Consider the following 15,662-nt stretch of genomic DNA (forward strand, 5'->3'; position numbering starts at 1 on the left):
CAGTCTGGCATTTCTAATATTAAACGTTACAGGCTGTTGCTATATGCATTAGGAAGTCTCCTAACACAAGGAAACTGCCCATATCTAAAATAAGTAGGAAGTAGACGTTGACAGAGTCACAAATCCGTATCCAACTTCACAACCCATTTTCTGAATACAGTCAAAGCATTCATAGTTACCTTAAAACAGTCAAACAGGTGATCAAGCTGTTCAGGAGAGAAATCCCAAGCTAATTTTGCAAGGAGATCATGTACATTTTTTACAATGGCTTCATGTTTTCCTGCCTGTCAAGAAGACAAAAAGAATCCACCAACATTTGTAGCAATCCATATCAAGTCAAGCAGTGAGACATCCTACATAATTTTTACAAGACGATTGTTCAAGGTGCCCAGCAAGATAAGATGATGCTGTGGCAACAGCGTGGCAAACGGAATACTTATTTCACAGGGAAGTCACAATATTTAAATTTCCCTTGTATGTGTAAGTAAGCAAGCATGCTGTGTGTGTGCACGCGAGTATTTATTTAAATACCGCAGTATCACAATATTTATTTTTCTAACAAAATCATGCTGGGACAGTAGACAATAAAGTCTAAAAGGGTATTTTAAGTTACAAAGCAGTGTTTTAATTTAATGCAGTTTTGGGGTATTGTGTGGTTTGGTTCGTGTTTGGGTTTTTTGTGTTTTGTTTTGTTTTGTTTTGTTTTTTTAAAAGAAAGGACTCAAAATCCACTTCCTTAGTGTGTTGAGGTGTTTTAAGCTGTAAAATAATTTTTAGTATTTCCATATAGTTTCTCAGGCTGAAGTACTAACTTCGTGCTAGTGGATTCATGAACAACTAAAGCTTTTATTACAAACAACTTGTTGGCAGACAACCTTTTTGAAGTCCAGCAGCCTATCAACTTATGAAGTCTAACAATCAAACAAGTAATGTCAAGATGTTGAGTTATATGCTAGACACTGGGGAGGCAGGGCAAGAGACTTAAGACAAAGCATATAACTATCTGGTCTTGGGAGGTTTTTAACAGCTATGGGGAAGCCCTTAAGAACAGAAAAGGCTGGGGAAGCAGTACAAGACAGTAGGAGGAGGTAAGGAAGCTGCTGTGTGAGCTGTCAGCTTGCCGTGCTGAAACAGGGAAGTGCAAGTTCTAGTAAAATGCTCCAGAATGTAAGTAATGAGACTCCAATATCAGTTTCTGCAATTTTATTTCTTGTCCAGCTGGATCTTTCCCTGCAACTTAATGCTTGCCTTTAGAGACTTCCAACACTATTTGAGAGCACTAGCTTTGTAAGACACGAAAAACTTTAATAAAACTTAAAACTTATGTTGCCTTCTAAAGGCAAAAGCAGTATGATTTTATTACTCTTCATAAACTACTTATTTTTATTCTAGTTGTATACAGAGATTCTCAGGGCACTTCTAAACCGTCAACTGTAAATTTGCGCATGCTCACGCTCTAAACCCAGGCAGTAACATAACGGCTCCAGCCTGAAAGCAAAACCACACCATTGCTGCCACTGAGTCAGAGCTAAAATAGCCTGCCTGTTATATAAAGCTACACAGTAAATCAACGCCTCGCTACTGAATTTCATGCTCCAGCTGCTCTTAGAAGCAGTCATTTAATAAGAACTTCTGAAAACTACTAAACACAGGGAGTAGTGAATACTCCATGGTAAAAGTCATTCTGTATTAGCAGATTTTGGTATTCTTACCTTTTAGTCTATTTTAATACCATGGCCAAAGCCACAGTGCAACCATCTACCTGAATAATACTTACTGAATTCAGCTTTCACATAGAAGAAAATACAGGGCAAAACTGCAGCAAGTGCACTGTCGCAACTACCTAACTGAAAGCCAGCTATTTCAGAGCACGGGAGATTTATTCCTAATTTTTTTTTTTTGCAATTGTTGGGCTGGACTATGCCTATCTTTTAAGGGTTGCACCACTTGTTCACACTTCTCTGGAAAGGCTAAAATGTTTGGCTTAAACTAGCTTATCCACATGTCCCATTTCCAGGAACTATGACTAACACAATTGCTTGGAAGACTTTTTTCCAAATTTCAGATTTTTTTTTCTTGTAAAATGTGAGGCTCCAATATAGCTAATACAGGCCTACTAACAGCAAACTAACTTCTCGTAGTTTTTTCCCCCCACAGACTTCTTATAAAGACAGTCTGGAAAGGTCTACAGACCACAAGCTGAAAACTAACAGTATGATCCCAGACCTTAATTCAGGTAATATGTGTATTACTTTGTTACATTATGACATTTTCTAAACAGGACTTAGGGCTAACAAGAAAATATTTACTTTCTTGAGTTTTGGCCTGTGCAGTTACTATCATGCTGGAACTGAAGTCTAGAGATTATGAAGTTAGCTGAAACAGCAGAGATCTCAAGTCCCAAGTCCACTTAAGCCAAACCTTACAGTCTCAGAAGAACATGAACGCACGTTATCTAGGGATATAATACTACCCAATGCCTGTATTAACCTTTGTCATGGTTTAAACCCAGCTGGCAACTAAGCACCACTCGCTCACTCCCCACCCCACAATGGGATCAGGGAGAGAATCAGAACAGCAGAAGTGACAAAACTCATTTGTTGAAATAAAGAGTTTAACAGGTAAATCTTTTGCTTTACCTACATAGGCCCATGTAAGCTACTATGAAGAAATTTAACTCTATTCCTGCCAAAACCAGTATAGCCCTTTATCTTGGAAATTGGATTTAGCTTTCCCACACTTGAAAGACTGGCCTAAAGGCTTACTTGTACAATTAAGTTAGAGTTTCACTACCAATTACTTATGAACAAGGATATATGTACTTATGCTTGTTTCTATCCTAAAATGTCCTTTTATTTTCTGTCTACTCAATAATTAATAATGATTTTGTCTATTCAGCTGCCCTTTATGCATGCTAAACTCATGCAGCGCACAGTTCGGAAGGCCAGCTTCACCAATCATTTAAGTAAACAAGCCAATATTGCAAAACTTATAATTTTTCAAAAACAATCATTACAACAGAAGGGAAAGAATTTGCTGTTAAACAACTTCTAGAAGAGTCATTATGATAAACCTTATTAATAGCACTCTGCCCAGGAAAAATGTATACAACTGCGGTGAACTCAGAGATTAGCAATACATATTCTTAATGTATTTTAAAATATTAAGCCATAACTTATCATGTTCTTTCATAATCTAGACTTTGCTCAACATTGCAGCTACCTTATTATTTCAAAAGAATAATCTTTCCACTATGTTCTGAACTCTTCCTTTAGACTTTATATACATGTGTAGTTGATCCCTTCTACTGAAGACATTTGAGTAGACGATTTTGAGATCCAGGACCCCAAAAAAGAATAACATTTGATTTCAAAATTTTATTTACTTTTGTCTAACACCAAGCATAAGAAGGACAAGTTGTCGTCCTCTCAATACATGACACACAACAAGATCCCTCCTGCACAGCAGCAGACAAGCAGTTGAACTCCTTACCTGTGCAGCCCAAATGTTGTCAAGATCCTGCAAAGTGAGGGCTTTCTCTTTGATGACAAAACGAAGAATTTTCTCTAACTTCTCTACATATTGAGGTTGATGAAGACTATCTCTCAACACAATTGACAAAATATTATTCTGCTGGATCCATTCCTGAATATAAAAAGAAAGTAGTGCCATCTCAAATTAACTGAAGTGCTGTGACTGATACTTAAGCTAAAAAGAAAAATTATAGCCTGTTACAGATTAATGACTTTACTGACAATATTCTAATTGGGAGAAGTGAGAAAGATGCAGCACAAGAGGAAGGTATTTATCTCTAACTTTCATTTCTTCTTTAAAAAAAAGAAATCAGCATTTTAAATAATCAAATATGCTAGTCATTGTGATATCTTAAGGGGAAATATTTTTTCAGGCATATTAAAATCATGAACTTAGAGTATAAAAATGTTCAAACAGCTTCAAACATAAAAAGCCAATGGGAAGAATAACTCTTCTATTCAAGGAACACAATTTGTCTCTTCCAACTCACAATCAGTAAGTACCAAAACCATACTGTTTAAGACACTTCTAGCTCTACTGACATGCCTACAGCATACCACATAAAAAGGACATAAGCAAGGACTGAAATATATTAAGGTTTGATTATTTAAGTACTGCCACTTATAGAGTTTTTTCTTAAATGTTTCTAATCGAATTAGAGGCAAATATTCAAGCCTTATTTAAGTAGATGCAATTTTTTTCAGTGGTGTCATTGACACAGTCAGATTAGGGTCATGTAATTTTTGTTCTGACTGAAGCAAAGCAGTGTGTGCTTTGAGCACTGAAAAAGAAAACAAACATACACAGCATCATACCTTCCAACAGCGTCCTTGATTATAGACTTAAAATATTCAAGCTAGCCTCATGAAATACTTAAATCTAGAAGTTTTCATTAGAAACAGAGGTCTTCCGAGTATGTAAAAAGAGAGACCTATTTCCTCCCATTGCTTTAGAAAGTCAAACTGCAGTCTTTTTTTTTTGTCATCAGTCCTTCTGCAGATTATAAATGTCACAACAGGTAGCCAGTCACAAAGATGGGGCAGAACAGTGCAAAAATCACTTAACACAATTAAATTTCATAAAGCTGAACAGAAGACTGTCCTTACTTTAACTTTATAAACGCTCATTTTAATAGTTCCCTGCATATGCACTCAAGCATGAGACAGTAGTCAAAGTATGTAAATATTAAATAAAGAAATAAAATAAAAATGTGGTATCTAGAACTTCCTATACCAAAGAATCCAGCTTCTGAAATGTGAAAAGCAGAGCAGTCACTTAGAACTCTAAGGAGAACAAGTTACTTGAAGCACAAAAACCAGACTAAATTCTTATTCAAATGAACATTCAATTTTTAGGTACAGTGGTACTAAAGTTCATTTAAATAAGGATCTAGTCTGGTTTTTTGTTTTGGTTTTTTTTTGAACACTATATAAATCCCATACTATTCATGGATCCATTTTTAAAGCATGTTTTTAGCAGCCCTGAAAATAATTCTCAAACAGATGAAACAAATACAGCAATTTTTCACAGAAGGGCTACTATTAAAACGACTTACTACCACTACATGATACTTACTGTTTATAACATTAGATACGAAAATTAATGGTGTGTGCAGGATCCATAATATAGCTACTTCTACAAGTAAAGTAATAAGGAGGAAGAAAATATACTCAATGAATTTCGGTGAAGAGGAGAACTTACTGCCATTCTTTCAGCTGTAAGCCATTCTTCCTCTTCAGGATTACCGTGCCGATGAGTGTAATACGACACACTAGATATTACTTTGTTAACTTCATTTAGTGCATTCATTTTACCATTGAAAGAAGAAATTTGTAACAACCTGTAAAAGAAATTAAATGTAAGAAATGTGAAAAAAAGTCAGAAGTAGCGTATCATATTAGGAGTACCATCTTACCTAAGTATCATTTTTAACCTAAATATTTCTAAGTTTTTTACAGTTTCTTCCTGTCCTGGAACTCTTGAAGCTAAGTTCTTTAGAGATTTGATTATCATGGACAGAGCATCGTTTTTGGCTTCATTCTTTGCTTCTTTTTTCAGTTCATCATCTGTTAAATTTTCTAAAAATTGTGGAACCATTTCTATAATTGGAAGGAAGTATTTCTTCACTGTATGTAATGTTAGAAATTCGTAACATTGTCCAAATGGCCTAAAAAGAAAGAAAAAAGGGATCAAATTGCCATAATTGGTAGCTGTATAATATGAAGATAGTAAGGAGCAATTAATTCAAGAAACTGAAGTCTATTTACAAGCACATGAAATGTTGAAGGTAAACACAACTAGTTTAAACAGATGGAGTGAGGGGAAGTGCTTCAAGAAAGAGTAAGCTTTGCGCTAACATAATATTTTACTTAGTCCCAACTTTTTGAAATACGTGAATTATTATTTTTAAAAAACTTACTTGATAAGAGCTGCAATTATCTGAACATTCAATGCTGATCCACTCATGAAGCGATCATGCAAGATCTGAAATCCATTTAATGTGCCAAACTTGTTGATAAGATCTACTAGCCAACCCTGCAATATAATAAAGTTATTTTATGACATCAACAGATTACAATCTAGAAAGACTTTCAATTAGCTGTCAGTAACAAAACTTGCTTTAAAAAAGTCCTTACCCAATAAAATGCTAGAAAGTAACAGAACTGACATGTGAACTTGTCTATATAGTTTAAATATTCTGTTTTAAGGAAATGCTTAGAAATAGGCAACGCAATCTTTCCCATTATGTCAAAAAACAAGTGCTGTACATTAGTTATTCAATGAATTTTATCAAAAATATAGCATTAAAAATGACTATGCTTCAGGTTCATCTTGGGCTGCTAAGTTACTACAGAAAGCATAATGATTCCAGTATGTTTTCTAGCCCTGTATGCAATAATGCTGCATATAAAAGCAGTAAGAAGGCAAAGTAACATTCTTCTAAACACAGTTAGCAATGCAAGGAAGCCGAAGGACATAGAGTTATTTATCTTTGGTTCTTGCATATCCATAGCTAGCAGTTCTACTAAAAAGAAAAACAAAAAAGGAAGAAACAAACAAAAATATAATTTGGTTAGCTCCTGAAGTTGTGCTCCCAATGGCATTGGTATAATTTTGAAAAATTCAGACCCCAGAACAGATTACTAATCTGCCCCATCAGTTAAAAACAAACAAACCACAACCAAAACAAAAACCCCACCAACAAAAAGCCACCATCCAAAAAAACCCACCAAACCAGAACAAAAATAAACAAAACCACACTGACACTGGTATACCATGTCCAATTAAAAACATTTTTCCCGTCATTGGGAACTACAAGAAGAGGGAGAGAAAATTCCTGCTTTATCACATAATCTCCTCCTCAAAATATGTCACCTACAAATTCATGTTAAGTGAGAAGTCCATCAACTGGCAAATACAAGCAAGCCAATTAAAATAGTAGGAATGGCATTCCAATAGAGTTGTGCCAGCTTACCACAGAAACACATGACAGTTTCACTGTGGACCGAAGACTGAAAGAGTTAGAAGGGGAAATTTAAGTGATCATGATTTAATGTACAAGTCAAAAGCTGCAGAACATCTTCGTGATATAAAGAATGAAGGGCTTTTTTTTTCCCCTCTAAAAACACTTCTCTATGTAATTAGGTAATGCTGCATAAAATTAAAAATGTAGGTCTGAAAATGCTCTCATACCTTTGGTGATCGTGGGTCAGGAGGACGGGCATAAAGTTCATCTTCAGCGAGCTGGACTCCTGCAGGAACTGTTTCTGAGGGACGAGTACCATTGTATAGATGGAATTTGCAGTGAGGATTTAAGGCCATGGCAAGAAGTTCAAGAAGGGGAAACCAATCTTGGGACAGCTTGGCCACACATAATTCCACTAGTCGATGAGTGTTGTTAATAATACATCTCTATTAAGAAAAAAACAATAAGAATGTGGCAGATGACTATGATGAGTATGAACTATAAACTCTGCACCATTTCTAGCTAGCATGAAGAGTTGCATAAGAGTTTGACAATATCATATTTTAATTTGTACTTCCTCCAATAAAGGCTTTAAACTATCTGTTTTCAGCTAAAAATTAAGTTTAGGAAAAAGACATAAATATTTTTGGTTGAGACATTCACGAACCACCACTGAACTATTAACTTTTCCTTCTTTCACCCATTTCTCTCACAGATTTCAATGTGCTTATGAAGATCTTCACAGTTTCTAATTTGGCATGTGATTAGGTGTCCAACAGGTAGTTTTTATATTCAAACAGCTGCTACAAACATTCAGAAATTAGCAGGTTGCTAAAAGCTGTTACTAAAAAAGCAAGTTTTCATGTTCTAGCATGCCCATAAAAACCAGCAGGTCTCTAGACACCTGGCCGAAGACAGCATGCCTAACAAGAGCTGCATTACCGAACATACAAAGTTCAGTTCCTCCCCATATCAGCTCTCACGTTTTATTTCCTTCCAAAAACACCAGAGGCAATAAGATGAAACAATGATAGGATGACTTTTTTCCCCTCCCAAGAGCCATGTATACAAGAGTTCTCCTAGTTCTCTGTTGAGATGAGTTTCTAAGATGAGATTCAGTCTCTGCAGTCTCCTCATAGTCACAAAAAGGCAGTCTCATTCCTCATTTAAATTACTATGCTTTTCAGAAACGCAACTTTAAAAAACTCACATGAATCTCAAACTTCCAGCCGCTCACTGCCTCATCTGTAAGGATTTTTGTGAAAGATATTGTTAACCCATCTCGAAAAAATCGCTGGCATGCTTCACTTTTGACATCAAGGCCTATTTTAAAACAGAAAAGAAAAAAAACAAACTATTAGATATGCATTTTCATTAGTTACATGAACTTCTAAATATTGAAAGCAGTGATTTGGACTTCAAAGGTTTGGTGTTCAAAGGTTCAGAATTATTTTAAAAAGAGAAGCCTTGGATGAAGACAAACTTAAGTAAACCTGAATGCACAAAACCCTGATGGATTAATGTTCTAGTAAAGCCACCTCAAAAACTGCACTCCTTTAGATAATTTTTAAATTATTTTAAAAGCATGTGATAGGGTGGGGATTTTTTCCATCCTTCTAACACTCGAAGAGAGAGTAGCAAAAATAAGTAAAATCTTTATCTTCCATTCTTCTGGTATACGTGCATTTATGTTCTTCTCTTATTTGGTTGCTACCAGTAAAACTCAGTGACTGAAGAGAAGAAAGGGTGAGACCTGCACAGCTTCCCAGACACAATAAACCTGCAAAAATAAACATGAATTCTTCTGTCTCTCACCCTTACTTAAGTACATTTTCTTTTAATACTGCTGCCAGGACCCAACACACTAGACCCCAAAACTGTTGTAAGCCTTTGCAGCCGCCATATGTCAAGTTTAAAATTAAAGAACAGTAGTCCATACTTTTCTTTTGGCCATTTTAAAACTCTGGAGTTATTTATAACCCAGTATTTCAAGAAATGTGTATTTCCCCTTCAAAAGTTCAGTTAGAAAATCTAAATAGCACTAAAAGTCAAGAGAAAAATATATTAAACGTACCAGTACATACTGGAGACAATGAAAGCCATTGGGCACATTATACAAAGAAAACTGTGACCTGCCTGCACTGTTTCTTTACAGAACAAGTTTAATTTTGGATCAGAGAACCTTAGCACTCAACAAGCCTACAGTGCCCAGATTCACAAAAATTACTGCTGCTGCCACGCCCCAATCGTGCCCCCCCCCCGCCCCACAACTTCCTTAATGAGACATCCTGGTAGTAACTTCCACTGGTTTGGGAAGGATTGATTTAGGTTATCAAATTCAAGTTCCGCATAGCCACGAACAGCTGTACAACAGAGGTTCCTTTCAGAAGTGGTCACAGAACATCTGCCCTGCTTTTTAGTAAATACCATGAAAGCTCTCCAAACTCCTGTAACAGGGCTTGCTAGCCTGTACTCACACGGTGCCCGCAGCTCTCAAGCAACTCAAGTAAAGTAGGAATCTTTGGAGAGCTCCTGTCACCTCCTTGAAAACTACTCCAGTGTTCCCTCTTTTTATCACTAAGTACATGATATACACTACACGGCCAATTATAAAAAAACTCCACATTATCTTCCTACGTAACTTGCAGTCTGGAGAGATGACATCCTTACGCTATATAGTAAGTGCTAAGACCAATAACAAAAGGCCATAACCCACAGCAATAACAACATGACAAAAGAAGAGAAGAGAGATGGAGACCGCCTAAAACTCAGGGCTTTGTAGTAAACAAAGGACTTTGTTAAATTAACTCTTCAAGCCAGTAAAAATGACAATTTCACCCTATACAAAACAGAAGATAGGGAAGGCATCCAACAGGATCAACTTGACCTAGGGGAAACATTTCTTTCTGAACCCAAATGTAACAGTCAACTTAATTCTTGAATACAACTTTAAAGCAGGCACTCAAGTGATTTTAATGCTCCTTAGAGTACCAGTACACTGCACTGAAATATCTCTTAAACTTTCAAGGATTTCTTGGAACGTATTCCCCCACAGTGGTTGGCCAGCTTCAGTCAGCAAGACATTTCAAACCAAGTTCAGGAATACCAAAACAGAGTATGTTTCAAAATACTTTGTTCTTTCTGTACTTCACTGAACTTGGAAGATGTAGAACCTTAGATGATACCTGTATGACTCCTGCATCTACAGTCACCTTCTACCTTCTCCCACAATGCTGCACACCACTGAAACAACAAATGACACTTGCAGAAGGAACCAAGGCCAGGTGTCTGCAAGGAGCAGAGTATTATCAAAAGCAGAGTACAGGAGTCCTGGAAGACAGCAGGTTAGGAGAGGAAGCAAGAGTAATCCAAAAACAGTGAGAAGAAAAATGGTAATTACACTAGACAACTGGCAACTACTGCTTGAACCAAATTCTGTATCACTAACTCTTAGGTAAGACCACAAGCAGGCATTTTTCTCACTGTTGTCCAAATTCTGAGGGCAGAGAAGAATAAGGAAGAATGCAAGAGATAAATAAGTGCATGGAGCCCTGAGCTAAGTATTTGGAGAAAAGTTAGAGAAATGGATTATGCAGTGAGAAAAAGTAGATACGAAAAGAAAAGGCGATGTGCAACATACAGTATACAGGAGCTGCAATTAGGGTATTAGAGGAAGAACAGAAGGCTATTTGATTTCTGTACCTGTGCTTAAAGGCAGTCAATTTGCCAGATAAACCACACAGAGTGTATTAACACTGCCCTAAGAGCAGAAACACTCTGGGTCCACAAAACTTGTCAGTCCAGAAGCAACTGTAGATGAACAAACTGATGCATCTGAAGGGTAATCAACAGTATAGGGTTGGACCACCAAGGCCCCAAGCAAAATCACCCAGCTCTTCTTCTCCAGGACACTGGATCACACAACTTTGTTGCTGCAACCCCAGAGCTGAGCTGGCTCCATACACTGTTGTCATTCTGTGCCAGTGAAGCCCCCCCAGACCTGGAGCCTCAGGAAGCACAGCAATTTCATCAGCTTGGTAAGGGCTGGCTCAGACCCTGCAGAACTGACAGTGACCTGAAGCTAATGAGCTGTAGGGAAACCCACACTTGCCCATGGGCACAGTGGCTATGCATGGCACTCACAGATTCTGGAAGACTTTCAATAACTCTTAATCATCAGGAGTATGAGAGTCCTTCTACACCAAGACACTGAACTGGCCCTGCTGTAGTTCATTTCACTGAATTGGTTCTAGCCAAAGCACCTGGCTAAAAAACTTTGGAACATGACCACACAAATCTGACATCCTTGCTTTAGATAGATGGCTAAAAATAAACGTTTCAAGAAAATGTAGAAGATACAGCTTCATTAAGGACTAAAGAGTGGTCCCACAGAAATGCAGATGGATCATCCAGAGAGAGATGGTCCTTAGAGAGAATGCTGGAAACAATTCCCATAATTGGGCTGCCTAGATTTTGGATGCATGTGTGCCCATGCACGCAAACGCCTTTTTTTTTTTTTTTTGAGGGTCTAGGGCCTGCCCCTACTCTTTCCCACTCTGTAAGCCTTTGTAATTCATCAAAAACAAAGATTTGTGATCAAGGTTGAAGGTTTAAGTTATGCAGTGAAACCTCTTCAGTTTAAATAAGCTACAAATTCTAAAAGTTGCCTTGCATCTTGCTTGTGTGTGTCACATTGGAAAGTTCTGGCAGCATGTTAAAAATTTAATGTAAACATTAGGAGCAATAAAATCCACAACAAAGGTGGAACAGTGCAGAGTTGTTGAGGGGATTTTAAAACAAAGAGTGGAGAATATTCTAGCCTATTAAAAAAACAAAAACAAACTTCTTTTTTTTAAAATTTATAGCATCCAACTCACTCTGACATTTATTTCTGGAGCAAATCTCATTACTCAAAACATTTCATAAGTATTCCAGAATTATTGTGAAGATAAACATCAGTCTTAGTATTATTCGCTATTTTTCAAATAGGTTTTCTTCTATAAGCAAATAACTCCAGACTATCATTTGATAGTCTCATGCCTTGCTTAATGAAGAATAATACATTGATGTCTACAGATAAAAAGATAATCTTCCATAAATAAATGCATCTGCCAGGAATAATGCAAGTCACAGTCTAGACAGGATTCACACTATTCTGTCAAATTTGCTCCTCGCACTTGAAGGTGGTAATAATGACATTTAATTCTTATGACTACTTTCAATTCAGTTATGTCCCTTTTCAATTTCAGTTCCTGAAAAGATTTAAAGAGGACACAAATATCACTCTTATTTTATAGATAGGGTCACAAAGACAGCAGTTACCCCAGAGGCACTCAAGAATGCCAATGGCCACTGGCAAAGTTATGAATAAAAGCTACTTAAGAACTCTAACCACTAGAAAATGATGCTTGACAAAAAAATTTTATGGGCTCTTTTTAGGTTTTGTCACTTCACAATCTAAATGAGTTACAGATTGCAATATAGAATTTACGTAATTCAACCGCTGGTTATTTTTCAATTTCTCCTTTCAATTCTTCCCTTTTAAAACAGAACTCAGATTAAGAAAAATGCCCATAGATAGCAAGGTGTCCAATTTTAGATCTTACTAAGATAATGGAACACATTTTCAATCTATTAAAAAATGTACACAACAGAATCATTCATATTACTTCTCTACACGCGGCTCTGAAACAGTGTCCGCCAAGTTCTGAGCTAACCAGTGTCAGTCACACCAAGTGAGCACCCCATTACGTTCCTTGAGTACTGATGGTTATTTAAAAAAGAACCACCTGAGCCATCATGTAACTTCAAGTAGCGAGGAAAAAAAAATCTAGAATGTAACTGCAAAGATAACACAGTTAAACAACTACTTCTAACACTTTCCTTGTTTTCCCCTTAGTCAATAATCCTTGTGTACGTACACACATAGGAATTCACGTAGAAGGCAAGAGGAAGAATAATTAAATAACAACACAGAAGTCCTTTCCAGAATTGGACATCAACAACTTAATAAAAATCAAAGTGCATAAAGCATATGAACAGATTTCCATTGTTTCTCACAACCTGAAGACGAAAAAGAGAAGACTTTTTGTTTGGGAACTTTCAACTAAATCTGATGCTTTGGAGAATTATGGTGATGTTAGGAGTAGCCAAAATTCTCATTCTGCTCTTATTACTTCATTGCATTGACAGTTTTTTGCTTTTGTTTTTTTAAAAAGATGACTTAACAGCTGGCAGTACATACATCTCCTCTCTCACAGATCACAAGCACTATTGCAAGAGCCCAGACACAGAGATGGCTGCATTTTCTTTCTGTGAGTCGGCATCTGTTTTGCTCCTGAAGAGATGTGATCACTTGAAAATTCTACACTCACCTTAAGATTCCTGCCAAAACTAGCTACATGTAAAGAAGGCAATTCCAAGCACAACTACAGCTGATAAATCAGTGTTGGCAACATCTCATTATCCTATTTTGGATCACAAGGGTATACCCTAACCTTTGTTTCTCCAGAGGCTGCTCCAAAGCAAAAAAGACTTACAGAAAACAACTGAGATAACTCAGAATATTATGACCACAACCAGCTGTTTATTCTTAAAACTGCCTAAGAATAACTTTTATTAACATGAAAATGAAGTTGTCCTGGTGCAGCTATGCAAAAGTCATGAACAGGCACTTTGTATGTCACTGTATTTAAAACACAGCTAGCTGGTAAGCGTAGATCTCCCAGAAAAATATTTTGATTTGACTTCTGGTATTACTCAAATACTGGGGCAACAAATACTAACTGAAACAGGAGACCAAAACAACTTTCCAGAACACATGACAAATTTGTCAATCTGACTAGTACAATTTAGCAAACACATGCACAGTCCTGATATGGAACCCTCCTACTTCCAAGCAAGTCAGACACAGCAAGCAATATGGTAGAATTATTAGTCTAAGTCACGCTGTTCAAAATTCTAACTTTTCTCTTATATTCTTAAAAGTATGTATGTGCCAAATTTGAACAAAAATTTATGGCAAGGCATTTGGAAAGCTAGATTAGTAACTTCTTTTTTAAAAAAACAGAATTCTTTTGAGTTTTAGTACCTGTTATAAAGACCAAATCCCTTGGGTCTGATATCAAAGTGAATATAGAAAACAGGTAGGACAGGAATGACAAGATTTTTATTGCTGTGAGCTTATTCAACCTCCCTGCTCGTGCTAAGCCACCTAATTTCTACCGACATTGATGGCTTTTTAAAATTTCTGATCTACAAAGGTTCTGCATACCACTGACACAATCTTCAGGACCAGGGTTGTAACAGAAACAATGAAGAATTTTTAAGCCTCTACCAAGGATTCAAAACAACAAGAAAAGATTTTACACACTGGCCCAATAATCATTGTCTTTTCAGCTTACCTTTTTTACTTAGGTCAATAGCAGCTTCTAGAAGAACTTCTAATTCCCCTTTCGGCAATACAGGAACAACCCATCGAGGCCTATATTCAAAAACAAAACAAACAACTCTGTATTTCAATTGTGCTTCTTAAAAATCAAGAGTCCTTGCCCCTTTGTAATGCTTTTAATATAGGGTAAGAATATACATTTTTGAAGGCCCTGATGAGCACTCCATTTGAAAAAACACAAGCCTCTGATTTGAGCCTCTTTCTCTTTACAACGCTAACCCAGTTAAAAAAAAAAAAAGTTATTTCAAGAAATCCTGTGAAACAAATATGTAAAATCCCAATTCCACTATCAAGATATTCACACAAATAACCTACACTCTCTGAAAAAGGTGTGAAAATACCTGTTGATCATGTCATCCAACTTTGCCAGGTCTGTGTGTGGAAATGCAGGCTCCTCATCTTCAAGCTGGGGTGGAGCATCTCGTTGGCCCTGCTCATCAGGCGGGGTAGCTGGGGAGTTCTCATTGGAAGAATCAGGTGAAGAAGTCTAAAATTGGTATGGAAAATACTTTAAATAGTGCCTGCACTTCCATGCCACTTATTTTGGCATTTTTCCTTCACATTGTGTTTCAAAGAATCACTTGAAGTAAGTACCTGTCGTCATAAAATATAATAAAATCATCTAATTTCAGATTTATTAACAAAAACTAGAGCATAAAATGTGCTATAAGCTTTCCATCCTGACAGTTTAAAAATTAAGCTACCTCCCCAGTGAGGAAAGCGTGGTTTTTTTGTAACAGATTACTACTTTCAGCAGGCAACCTACCTAGAAGGTGAAAATAAAAGTCTACAGGCACGCTCCAGTTTTTACAAATCTTCTGCAGAAAAGATGACTATTTTAGGTAGAAAGACAAACTTCAGCAACAGCACAGAAGAAAATGATCATGAAAAATATTTTCTAAAAAAGTTTGTTAAAAATGAGTAACACGCTACTACAGCTGGCTACTTACCAACCTCCAAGAACATGGTTAGTTAAGCCCATTTTGATGGGCCATGCAAAATACAATGCATTTTGTAGATGCACGCTTATTCATATACAGAAATAGTATGAATTGACAATAATAAAGATCCAAATCAGAACAGCAAGATTTAGGAGGACAAGGGAGGACCAAAACCTCAAGAACATTTTTCACATGTTGTACTGTGTCTGGCTGGCATGGAGTTAATTTTCTTCACAGCACCCTGTACAGTGCTGGGTTTTGGATATGTGAC

At 36.7% G+C, this 15,662-nt stretch overlaps 1 protein-coding gene across 5 annotated transcripts in view; it reads right to left on the reverse strand.

The window, feature by feature from the left end:
- Positions 1 to 15,662, reverse strand: part of USP9X (ubiquitin specific peptidase 9 X-linked) — a 103,944-nt gene that overhangs the window by 61,147 nt on the left and 27,135 nt on the right. For all 5 annotated transcript variants that reach the window (XR_012589473.1, XM_074603789.1, XM_074603765.1 and 2 more), the window contains exons 3-11: positions 14,792 to 14,937; positions 14,404 to 14,483; positions 8,211 to 8,323; positions 7,228 to 7,446; positions 5,954 to 6,069; positions 5,450 to 5,701; positions 5,236 to 5,374; positions 3,493 to 3,645; positions 180 to 284 (exon numbers count right to left, since the gene is read on the reverse strand). Coding sequence is in view for 4 of the 5 variants with exons in the window: in XM_074603789.1 (XP_074459890.1) it covers positions 180 to 284; positions 3,493 to 3,645; positions 5,236 to 5,374; positions 5,450 to 5,701; positions 5,954 to 6,069; positions 7,228 to 7,446; positions 8,211 to 8,323; positions 14,404 to 14,483; positions 14,792 to 14,937 (1,323 nt within the window). In the remaining variant the exon portion in view is untranslated. The remainder of the gene's footprint in view (positions 1 to 179; positions 285 to 3,492; positions 3,646 to 5,235; positions 5,375 to 5,449; positions 5,702 to 5,953; positions 6,070 to 7,227; positions 7,447 to 8,210; positions 8,324 to 14,403; positions 14,484 to 14,791; positions 14,938 to 15,662) is intronic.

Source organism: Larus michahellis, chromosome 1 (genome assembly GCF_964199755.1).
Source record: "Larus michahellis chromosome 1, bLarMic1.1, whole genome shotgun sequence".
Classification (NCBI taxonomy): domain Eukaryota; kingdom Metazoa; phylum Chordata; class Aves; order Charadriiformes; family Laridae; genus Larus; species Larus michahellis.